Source organism: Teleopsis dalmanni, chromosome 1, assembly GCF_002237135.1.
Source record: "Teleopsis dalmanni isolate 2A chromosome 1, ASM223713v2, whole genome shotgun sequence".
Lineage (NCBI taxonomy): Eukaryota > Metazoa > Arthropoda > Insecta > Diptera > Diopsidae > Teleopsis > Teleopsis dalmanni.
Window position 1 is genome coordinate 19,660,782 of NC_051846.1, and position 13,733 is coordinate 19,674,514.

The 13,733-nt window shown below is 23.9% G+C and overlaps 1 protein-coding gene across 1 annotated transcript; it reads left to right on the forward strand.

Annotated features, from left to right (window-relative positions):
- The first annotated feature begins 1,035 nt into the window (after positions 1-1,035).
- On the forward strand, positions 1,036-5,256 carry LOC119668339. The gene is made up of 4 exons (XM_038077812.1): positions 1,036-2,866; positions 2,927-3,571; positions 3,634-3,763; positions 4,604-5,256. Exons 1-4 carry the CDS (start codon positions 1,151-1,153, stop codon positions 5,236-5,238), a joined length of 3,126 nt encoding a protein of 1,041 aa, XP_037933740.1. The 5' UTR covers positions 1,036-1,150; the 3' UTR covers positions 5,239-5,256.
- Positions 5,257-13,733: the final 8,477 nt, after the last annotated feature.

Below are 13,733 nucleotides of genomic sequence, written 5' to 3' on the forward strand. Positions count from 1 at the left end.
TCAAGAAATACAGTAAATATATATATATATATATATTCTTTAGCTTTAACTGAAGAAATTTGTTGATCTGGGTGGATGCTTTCATTCCTAATATACCATGGACATCAGATGTGTAAAGTACGTTCAAGATAAAGCCAAGAACACTTCCTTGTGGAACGCCAGTTTCTATTGGTAAATTTGTATAAATAAATGGTTTACGGCTTCGAATAGCAAAGAAAAGACAAAGACAAAAATTTTATTTAATTTATTGAAATTTGGCTGACCATACAACTGCCAAAGTTTCAATGCTCAAGTTGCAGGATTTTTTTTGTTACTTTTTTATTTAATTATTCACACTAACCAAAACACTTGTTGTGCTTTAAATTAGAACGAGCTTATAAAGTCCAACTTTATTTGGAAACACCAGTTCAACGAATTGAAAACTAACTTTAGAAGTTGCCTATTTCGGTTTCAAAGCTAACCTTTTTGTAGAGACATCTGTTATGCATATTTTTACCTACTATATATAAAGCGCTTTTTTTGGGTGCAATTTTAAAAGAAGCTGTGCAAATGTTTCTCTACAAGTTCGCTAATCGGGATTAGGAAAAATTGAACAATATTATTGTTCATATTTTCTAGAATTCTAACTTTTAATGTTAATTTTTTCTTGCTGAAAGTGACGCGTCTTTATGGCGAAAAGAAACTTTTTAAAGTTAGACGTATTTGAATAGCAAAGTAAAGACAAAGACATGTAAATGATTTACATTTGACTTTAAAACATCTGTTCTGTAGATACAATTCGAAAACTAAGTGGGCGTCGGCAGGTCATAATAATAATTGGTTCATGGTAATATTGTTACTCTTATAAAATATCTAGAATATTATAAATTATTCTCGAATGTTATGCATTTCGCCCGAGATATAGCAATCGAAAATAAAAATTGCACTAAAGGTGAATTTCGATTAAAAATGTTACTCCTGATTTACTAATCGAAAACGATATAAATATCACAAACATGACTGAGTGCTTTATCTAGTCATAGTAGTCAATTGACATTGTTGTCAGTTGTAAATGTCATAAATTTAATGCGCCAAACTGTCAGTGTAAATTGTCAAAAATATTTGCGTTGTTTGTTTTCCAGTAAAAAAAATAAATATTTCACAATATTTTATGGCAAAGATGCAAGCGTCTTTTGCAAAAACTAAAGAAAACGTACCTCCAGATGTGGGATTAGATACGACTACAGATAACCAAACGAAGATGGAAGTCAGTACAAATTCTAGTCCGTTAAAAATAAGAACGACGAAGTACAAAAGATTTTCTGTGCAGAAAAACGTAAAGGAAAGAGATATAGCTGGTGCAGCACAAATGGTAAATTTTGCTAAACCACCAGTACGTATTACACGTTCCAGATCACTACTCAGTAGTTCTCAAAAGTCTGAGCAGAATAATACTAGTTCCAATTATGATGATGTGCCAAAACAATATAAAACACGAAAACTGTTTGATTTACATAACGAAACACAACTTAAGGAGCAACCTGAAATAAAAAAACGAGATAGAACAAAATCTCTGGACATAGCAAAAAACACTGGACAAAGTAGTAATAAAACAGAAATGTTGTTTCCTCCTCTGAAGAAGAAAAATATCAGTTCTTCAACACTGAACCAAAATACTGATAATATGGGTGATATTAACATATCAAAAGTACAAAAGATTCAACAAACCAAATCACAAGAAGTTGCCACTTGTAATATTGGTGTTCCTTTACTCCAAGAAGCTATTGATTTGATAATCGGAAATATAAACACAGAGACTGGAAACAAAAGAGGTAAGAAGAAAGAAATACAATATGATAACCCAGCACTAGAAACTTTTGTTTTGAAAACCGAAGAAGTAAACACAGTGACTGGAAAGAAAAGAGGTAGACCGAAACAAATACAATCTGACAACCCAACACTAGAAACAATTGATTTGAAAACCGGAGAAGTAAACACAGTGATTGAAAAGAAACGAGGTAGACCGAAAAAAATACAATCTGATAACCCAGCACTAAATACATATCAAAGTGATTGTTATGCTATTTCAATGCAAAAAGAACATCAAGATTCTGAAAAATTGCAGAATATAAATATTCGTGAAAAGAATGTGGTAAATACATCTACGAAAGAACAGGTAACTTCTGCTGAATTTAAAAGAGTACTTAGACCCAGAGGAATTAATGAAACTAAAGCTGAAGTCGTAACTACATCTAATAGAAGCGGAAAATATGGTAGGAGAATACATAATAAAATAAATAACTTAGAAACCTCTTCTGAAAATAAAAATACTAAATTTGGACAAACTTCAGCAACTAACACTTGTGAAGCACTGAGTAGCAGAGAAGTGAATAAAAAGCAAATAACAGATCTAACTACAAATAAGTGCATTGAAAAAATTCAGATCAAAACAAATTTACAAGACCACAATCAAAATTATGAAAGTTTTGATACTACTTCTATAAAACAGGAAGTATTAAGTACACAAAAGTATGCCAATAATCTTTTCTCACAAAAACAAGAAAACACTTTGGATATAAAACAACAAAATTTAATCGATTCTATTAATGAAACTTATGAGGAGAACTTAAAAACCTTGCTCTCTAATTTATCTTTAGATATTGTGAATAGATTGCATTTAAAATTTCCTTTATATTGCATCGAAAACTTTCCCTTCTGTGTACACAATCATTACAATAAAGAACTTCCTGAGATTGATTTTGACGGCATTAAGTGCGCTCTTCAAAACAACTGCTATAAAACAGCACTTTTTATTTTATGGGATGTATGCAAGCACAATGTTTTTCCTGGAGAACAAAATCTTAAAAAAATAATTGATTTGATATTAGTAAGTATGAGTACACTTTTTTAAAGTATACATAATTTATGCTAATAAATTTATTCACAGTCATTAAATCCGAGAGATACTGAAACAGAGTGTTTAATTGAAGTTTGTGCTGAATGCTTTGATATATTTAAATATATTGTGCGCACATTTCCACCTTGCTATGTGGCCCTACGTGAACGCTATAGAAAGTTTATTAATTTATCAATTGATGTAAATCTACTTACACCCGAACGACCAATACTTACCAAATCAAATGATATGATTAACCAACTCCTTGATCTATTGAAATATACAATGGAACAATGTTCTAGTGAAGACTTAAGCGCTGAGGCTTATGTTTACACTCCTCTAAACGATTTGTGTGACGATTCGTTCAGTGAGTTCAAACCAGATTGGTTGTATGAGGAAGTAAAAGCCAAATATCAAACATTCATGTATATGGAAACTGGTTTACAATTGGAGCGTATATTTATGGTATTAAATTTAATTTTATCTATACTAGAACACGATTTAGCTATGTGGTTTGTGCACAACTATAAAACCCCCGGTTATTTAATGTTCTATGAAAAAATACGGCCTTTAATTGTAGAAGCTTTTAAATTGCAAAAATGTCATTATTCAACAAGTACTTCAGCCTATTTTATAGAAATTTTTATTAATGCTATAAATAAAGGTTTGCATCACGAACGATTAGAAATTCTTGAAGTAAGTCAAGTTTTGTAGTTTATTTTTGTGATATTCAAATTCTTAATGTGTAATATTTTTAGCGTTACCTGGGATTGTTAATGGTGGCCTGCAACTCCGCTGAGATCGAAGTTATAGGCGATGATATTAAATATCCCAACGTTGGAAATACAACCAAACATTTCATTAAATATTTTTTTATCAAAGTTAAAGGTAAACATAGTTAATATATGTAAGAAAGTGATAATTTGTTAGTAGATTTCTTAAAAATATCCTTATGACTAATGTTTGCGTAATGTAGACATAAGTACATTTTTCTAAAATCGTATAAGCAGCACTGTTATATCAATACAATCAATTATTTTTAACTCTTTTTTTTTAATAGTTATGTAAAAAATTTTTTACAATATCAAAATTCAGAACAAAGAAGAAGACCAATTCTTTATTGTTTGCACTAGAACTTCAAATAAAATTTGTGCTATTCGAAAGCGTCGAATATTTGAGTGCATGTTTGTGTGCAAACATCATATAGAGCTCGAGCATTTACTGTTTAAAATCTATGAAGTAATCATTGTCTATAGAGAACGCTTTATACTCTTAGTTCTTAAAGAATCTCTATTGAAATATACTAGATTTGTACAAAATTAACATAATAGGATTTAGTTATTAACGACAGTTATAGTTATAAGTCAAGAAAAAGTCTGTTCTTCATTAACATATAAGAGCAGAATAGTAGAATATGACAAAATATAGTTTCTCGGGTTTAGTTGTATAAACTGATTCATACGATCTATACATAATATTGTTATTTTAAGTATTTTATGTATGTTATATTATACATTCTTTATATATATGAATTAATAGTGTATAGTGCATTATAGTATTCTTACCAATACAATAATTTAAAGCCTAATGTTTGCTTGTAAGAACTAAAAAAAGCGCAATCGAATACCTGAGACACTATAATAGTATTTCTAAAATATAATAATTCTTTTCATTATTCTTTTAAAATTTATAATGATGAAATAATTAAATACATATATATATTTACAGGTGCTCCTGGTACAACAATATCAACATTCCTAACAATAATCAAAGTTTTACAAATTCCATTTTTTCGCTATGAATTCATTGATTTGTTTTTATCTGAATATTGTCCACGTTATAACGCATTTAAATTTGACAATTTACTAACGAAAATATATTCTGCTTTGACATCTAACATTTGGGAACAACATCAGCGCAAAACTCAATTATCTGGTGATGATTTGAAAAAAATTTTGAGTTCTGATGATATACTTTATCTACTCCTATTATTATTTAAGTCGTATAATGAATTTTATGGACTGGAAAGTTTTATGGAAGTGCTAGTCACAGACAAAGTGGAATGTATTGCAACAAATAACACACAATATATAAGTATGGAAAAGTATGATTTAGAAAGTATGGAACAAAATATTGATGATCTCGTTCAGAACTTTAATGACGCACAACCGCTTAATTTAAACAAACTTAAGTTATCTGCAAATATTTATGTGGATGAAGAAATAAGATCTGGTTATTATAATAAAATGAAAACTATTGCACATATTAAGGAAAACGTAAATATTTTGTTTGATTCAAACTTAAAAAACTTTGACATAACTGATTGGGCAGAATATTTGCAAAAGTTTAATTTTCCTATATGAAATAATTATATTTAATACAGATTATTTTTGTTTTTTTTTTGCATATTTTTCTTTTATTTTCATATTTATATTTTTTTTCGGATATTTTTCCTTTTTTTTTGTTATATACATATACATATAATATGTTAAAATAAAATAATATAAACCAAAGCAGTAATTACAATAATTTTATGTTAAACACTATTTATGTTAACAGTATTAGTTAAAAATATATTTTTAATTAAAAAAATAAAAAAATTTTGAAAAAGTTTTTTTACAAATGTAAATATAAAAATGAAAAGTTTTCGTAGTTTATAGTTTTGAAAGTTTATGACTTTGAAGTATATATAAATAATTTTTCAATTAACTTCGATTTTCTAGTTCTTTTCTTTTCAAATCCACATTTTTTTTAATTTATATAATCTATGTCAGTTTTGATTCATATTTTATATACTCTCAATTATGATTTCCTACTTTAGTTTGCAGTGCAAATTTTAAATTAATTTAAAAAAAAATTATAATTAAAATATAAAACTTATTATTATTATTTAACTTATATTTTCTAAATAAAATCTTGATTCTAAAATTGTAAATTCGTTTTGTCTTTAAGTTCAGAGACTTGTATTTGCATTGTAGGTGATAGGATACAAATAAAAGTCAAATTTTTGTGGTATATATTCCTAAAGATGCTTGCAAAAATCAATAAAACATTGGATTAAAATCAATCAAATCACAAATTCAATTTTTTTTGTGTTTCAAAGGGATGTATTTATTGCTTAATTACATCTCATCCATCCATTAATCTTCTCCTCTCCTTTCACAAAAGTTTTACCCATCTACATCTTTACCCATGTATTTACATGGCAAAAACTCCTTTCATGTTATCTGCTTTATTAATGCCTGCGGACAACAACGACGGGATATATTTTACGATGTTCAATCGATGCGGTCCGTACATAATGCCATGTTCATTTTTTTATTTATATATATATATTCTTTATGAACATAACTTGGTGCTGCCTAGTATATTATTGTAGTATTGTTATCAATACATTTATTTTAAGTCTAATGATCGATTGTGAAAACTGAAGATAGCAAACTGGAGACCACCTAAATCAGAGAATTTAGATGGATTTCTTATCAATATTTTTAACAATACATAATCTTGAAATAATTATAATTTCACAGGAACTGGTACAAAAATTTCAATATTCCTAACAATAATCAAACTTCAGCGGAGTCCATTCTTTCGCTATAAATTATAATTTGTTTTAAATAGAATATTGTCTGTATTATAACTCAAACCATTTTGACAACATTCTAATATTAAAATAGAATATCTTGCACATATAAAGTAAATAAATAGTTTGATTTAAACTTGACAAGTTTTTTTACTACTGATTGGACAGATGAAAGAACGAAAGAGAAATTAATCCTTCTCAATATATATAAACTAAGAAAGCCATTTTAATTCCACATCCCTTGTACTAGTCAGTAGAAGAGTGAACATATTAGAACCTGTCATATGAATTGCTAAAAGAAAGTATCTGGCCAATACTAATGTTTAAAATACCACGAGTATCTTAAAGAATAGCTTAAACCTGTTTCTATACAAACATGAACATAGACACAACAGATACTCTGGTGTCTTTTTTCGAGCGCAGGTAGACATATATCGTCCTTTAGCCGAGTGTCGCGTTAGAACAGATATTATACTAGATACTAATTTACTTCTGTGTACCAAGTCGTAGAATTTACATTTGTAGTGAAGACGCCATGTAGCTCTCGACCTGGCTACTGAAGAAGTATGAGGTCACTTCCTATTTGTCTGTTGCAAAAAATGGCCATAAAACCACTTTCGTTTGTGGCTGACAGGAAGAGAAGGGATTGAAACGGGAGGTTTCATAAAACAGACACCTAGTCTAGTTAGTTCATCTACGCAATCGTTTCTTACTCTGTGGAAAAGTCAGAGAATTCAAACTGGACTCACTTTGGAGCTGCTGCTTAGTACCTTATACTTTGTTTACATTCTTAAACTATCGTAAACAATTATTTACGACTATTAATGAGAATATAGATTTTTTTTTCTAAAAGTCCATGTCCGCTGTAAGAGAACAGGCCATCAGGATGGCGATAATTTCTGCCTGAAATATTGAGGTTGAGTAGCAAAAATAGTTGGATCTGCTTGACCAACTATCTTTGCTAGATTCGGAGAATATATTTGAACTCCCATGCCTTTATCTCGTCTTTGACTGCTTAGGCAGAATATATTTAATTTTGAAATAGCTATATTTAAAAAAAAAATTTTTTCTTTTTTTTCGTATACGTTTTTTTTATTGTACACATATATAATATGTTTTAAAAAAATAATATTAACCAAAGCAGCAATTACAATAGTTTTATGTTAAACAATTAAAGTACTAATTAGAAATATATTATTTTTAATAAAAAAAAATATACAAAATTCGAAACACTTTTTTACAAATGTAAAAACAAAAATGTGAATGTAAAAATTAAGATTTTTCTTATATTATAATTTTAAAAGTTATATAAATATTGTTTACTTAATTTCGGTTTTTACGTTCTTCTTAAACCCATAATTTTTTTTAATAGATATATAAAAATAATAAAAAATATCAAATGAAATTTAAATTAGACATAATATTTTTATACATAAATTCGTTCAAAAAACTATATACAATTTAGGTTAATGTTATATATACTCTCAATTATGATTTCCTACTTTAGTTTGCAGTGCGAATTTTAAATTAATTTAACAAAAAATTTTATAATTAAAATATATAAGTTTATATTATTCTTTAAATTATATTTTATAAATTAAATCTTTATTTTTAAATCATAATTTTTAATCTTATAAATAAAATATGTAATTGTGTTTTACAGCTCATTGCATTTTTAAAGAAAATATCATAATCACATTAATATATAATATATTTGAAAAATTTATAAAATAATAGAATTATAATTTCATTATTTATTTATTTAATTGTGAGTTAACACTAAATTTAATTTTAAAGTTAACTGAAAATAAGAAACTGAACTACTATGTCCTTCGCCCTGAATTTTTATTAATTATATATTACTATATATACCCAAATTTTGTTATATTTTAAAAATGTATAAAATTATAGAATTATTAAGTCATTATAAAATAATAGAAATATTAAGTTATTAATAACGAATGCTGTATTCAATCACAATTTCGGAAAGGAATAAAAATCACTTTAATATATTTTTTTGAAGTATGTTTACATAACATATTGATAAATCATTTTAATATATTTTTGGAATAATTTCATAATAATATAAAAATATAACATATTTAATTAATATTGATTGCTGTATATATCTGTACTGCACTGCATATATTCTAAAGCAGTTAATCTTATATATATTATTTTTAATTTTTTTCACTGTTAGTAACATTTAAAATACATACACATATATTTAACATGTTAGTTTATAATATTTTTTATAATTATATACTTAAATACTAAGCTTTCACATTTAATTGCATCATCTAAAATATAAATATCATTATATTTAAATTGTTTCTATCTTTTATTAACAATTTTATTTTGCTCTTATCTAAGTGGCTGTAACTCTTCTTGTTGGCTTAGATATTTTTTTTAAAACTTATTTATTTTTAAATTAAATTTTATAATTTTATATACTACATATTCAGAGCAAATAAGTAGCTCATATACTTTTGAAGTATGATATTTCTTTCTTGTGTATCTTTCTTATATATATAAATTTTTACATACACCGTATTGTATTTCAGAATCGATTTTTTATATTTAACTTTTTTATATTTATAACATATACATTATTCTTTAGATTTGATATATTTATATATAATTATATATCAATATTTAATTGGTTTATTTTTTTTTTTTATTGTGTTGATAAATAGGAGCATCTACTATTGTGATTTTCGCATTTAAAATAAAATGTTCAAAAATATTTAAATACATAGTTAGAATTTTTAATATGATATTAAAGCAAAAAATCATCTAAAAAATGAAAAAGATATAAATAATATAATAATCATAATTTTGTAGTCAAACAATACTACTTAAGTCAAAAATTAAGAAACAATTCGTTTTTATAATTTTTGTTAAAAATATATAATTAAAAAAAATAAATAAAATTAATTTAGGTACTTTTAAAAAATAATATATATAAAAATTATTTAATCTAAATATTGTTTTAAAAACAATTATTATGAATTATGTTTACTCTCATTATTTACTTAATAAATCTATTGACACATATTTATTTATTTTATTTTTTTGGTTAAAATTACATAGTAACTTATATATTTTTTACTACAAAATAAAATACTTCGTTTATTAACACACACATAATTTACAACTACTGTTATATGTCTATTATTATTATTTTATACCTTTTATATTTTTTATGCTTTTCTTTTATATAATATAATTCACATTTATAAGTATATTTAATATAATAACTTATGCCTAATCTCACTACATTGTTTTGATGTTATATTAAAAGCTAAAAAAATATACATATGCATTTATCAAAAATGCAAATATTTATTATTATACATATTAAAAATTTTATAGCCCTGTATTTTATAAATATATATGCATTAAGAAAAAAATAATATCAAAAATTAAATGTTTATAAAGTTTTCTTAATCCTATGTTCACAACGGATTTTGAAAAAATATAACTTAAAATTAAACTTTATATTAAATTCAATTTAAATTAAGAAATCTATGTTAATAAAAAAAATTCAAACTTATTTTTTAAATTATAAAAAACCACATTAAATAATACTTTATTAAAAATTTTACTTTAAACTTAAATTACATTTACTTGAAGGAATTTAATATAAAACAAAAATGATATATTAAAAATAAATTTATTTTAAATTAGAATATTTTTTATATTCAATATATTATATATAAAATATTTTACTTTAAACTTAAATCATGTTTATTTGAAGGAATTTAATATAAAACAAAAATTAAATATTATTTATGTAAAAATGAATTTATTTTAAATTAGAATATTTTTTGTATTCAATATATTATATATTAAATATTCTACTTTAAACTTAAATCATGTTTATTTGAAGGAATTTAATATAAAACAAAAATTAAGTATTATTTATGTAAAAATCAATTTATTTTAAAACAGAATATTTTTTATATTAAATATATTATATATTGAATATTCTACTTTAATCTTAAATCATGTTTATTTGAAGGAATTTAATATAAAACCGATATATTAATAAAATATATCTTAATAATAATATATTAATAAAAATAAATAAATAAAATTGAACATTTTTTATATAGTTGTTATTAACCGCAAAAGCAACTCTTTCAATGGATATTATATTAAATAAAATGATGTAAAAATAGATATATTTTTAAACTTTTATTTAAAAATGTTATCTTTGGGATGGAATGTAAAACAGCTTTTTTTTGCAACTTATTATGAACATTTCTCTTTTTTTACTAGAAGTTTATATAAACATCTTATAATATACAAATGCAATATGCAATATAAATGTATATATTTAAAAATTGAATTTGATCAAATATTATAATCAAATTTCACTAACATTTGAATAAGAGACAAATTTATGTTATAACCCAATTCATAACGAATGACAAAAAAAATTATTTCAAAATAAAAAATAACTAACTGCAAATATATTTAATAAAAAAAATTAAATTTTAATTTAAATAATTATATAAAGCATTAAAACAAAATTTTATAAGAAATCTCTGTAAAAAAAACATTGTAGCATTTTTATTAACAAATTCTTAAATACGAATTAAAATGACTATTAAAATTATATTATAATTTAAAATTTCATAACAGTTTTTTTTTATTATAAAATTATATATTTTTGTTAACAATATATATTTTGAAAAAAAAAAATTAATTAAAATAATTTTACAAAACAATATAGATTTTTTTTCAAATTTTTTATTTTTAAATACAAACAAAATAAATTAATTTCGATACTTAATATTACTTCTTAAATATTTATATATATATTTTATAAAAATGTAAGTAAATATAAAACGTGTATAAATTATTAATTTAATTTTTTAATGAAAATACATGAAAAATTAATATGAAATTGAAATTATATTTTAATAATTTAAATGAGTTTTTTTATTTAAAATAAAACCTTAATAATAAATATGAAAGGTTAAAAAACAGTTTGACAGAAATGACCATATCAAGCAAATGTGAATTAATAATTGCTCTAAACTAGAGGTTTAAATATTATTCGGATCACCGGAAGCTTTGAGAATTCTGATGTTGAAGAATGTTTATGAATGATCACACAATAACCCGCTTGAGAATATTTGAATATATATAGTTCGAAATGGATTTTTATTCAAGGAGTTCAAAAATTTATTGCAACATTATAAAGTCTCCTGTGCTTTACATATGTTCAATTTAGGTGACAGTACATATGTTTAGTTAAATATATAGTTATATATATATTAATAAATATATTTTATATATAAATATATTTTTATATTTTTGTATTATATAAATATATTTATATTATATATATATTTATAAATATTTACATATATATATATTTATATACATATATTTATATATATAAATATTATATCAAGATTGTTTATATAATATTTATTACTTTAAAGTTAGAAATGTTCAGTTTTTTAGAATATCTGGAATAGTTTATAATAACATGATAGAAATCACCTAGTTTATTTAATATTGCTTGATTGTATGAAAGTAATGCATCTATTAGTACCACCACTGAACTAGTATAGGTACATTACCAGTAAAAATTTTAAAAATATTAGACTTTATTGTAAAGATTAAGTATCAATTACGAAGTACTGAAGAGACTACCGATCAACTATATAAAAATTCTTATTCTATTATATTGCAAGAATCAATTATAAAAATAAGAGATTATTAACTAGAGAATTTTAATAGTACATTTAACAACGCTACCTGAAGCTATTATCATTGAGTTCTCTAATGGTTCCCAAACGGTATATAAACACTGCTTCATCAGTAATAGAGAAATAGGAGTAGAAGAAATATGTGCAAATCTGAGAGAAATGTCAGAACGATACATAAAATATATATACTAAATAAAACAAAAGATATCCAGCGCAGAGTTAGAAGTGTTATAATAAGTGTTAATAAACACTAACTTCAAATAAATAATACCATATAATATCTAATGGAAATACTGGGAATGTGCCAAATAAAAGTACAAAAAGACATTTTTGCCTATAGAAATAGTTTGGACGGCCCGTTTTTCCTACTGACACATGTTAAAGGAACCAAACCATAAAATAGTTAAGAATCTCTATACATTTTTTGAACAATTTCTTACAAATACTTCATAAACAATTTCAAATATAAATCTATTATAAAACCTTAGTATTGAATATTTAAACAATAAGGATAGAAATATCCTCAGAACTCTAGGGAAGGTAACAGAATTTTAATGACTATATGTTATTAATTGGAACGGTGACTATCTGGTAATAGTATAATTTGCTGTAAAGTTACTTTAATATTATAAATTAATAAATATATCTGTAAATAGATATGTAACTTGAACATTAAGATAAAAAAAATGTATTATGAAAAGTGATAATGACAGATATAACTGGAAAGCATATATAATAATACTGATAACTTGGCGTTGAACTAAGAAACAACTGTAAAGATTGTATAATTACTAGTGCTTGAAATATTATACGAGCTGTTCGAATATTCGGGCAGGATGCTCGAATTGATCATTATATTGTGTTCGAATATGCTTACACAACATAGTGTTCAAGTATTTCCTGATATACCAATTTGTTTAAGCAAAAATAAAATATTTTATTGTTTTGAATTAACTTTCTGTTAAGGTTTGTGTGAACTTTTTTATTTATTTATGCAGTATATTTATTTATATAGTGCTTTTCTATATAAAAGCTGTCAATGTGTGAAAGAGTTTTAATTTCTTCATCAGAATATTATTATGAAAATATAATCAAATTTACACTTCAAGTAGTTAGAATATCTCCGTATAGCTCGATTATTTCCAAACATTTGAACTGTTCAATCCAAATATTCAAGTTTGAGTAGATCGATCTAAGTGCTCGAATAATTCGAATATTTGAAGTGTTTAATACAAATATTCGAATTCTACTAAGATCGAACTATTCAAATAGTTTGATACTCAAGAAACTTGAGAGCGCTAATATATACTTTTTAAAAACCAAATCACTTGATTGTAGAGAAATGATATTGACTTTAAGTAACTAAAACCAAGTAAAAAAAATAATAAAATAAAATCATAAACGCTGTATTGAACTATGAATAATTTTTTGTAAAAACATATATATCAGATCTTTTAATTATCAACAGAACTTTTAAATATGGACTTAAAATTTCATTTTTCAAATGTTAAACATAAGTAGAATCGATTTAGTATTTAAGAGCAAA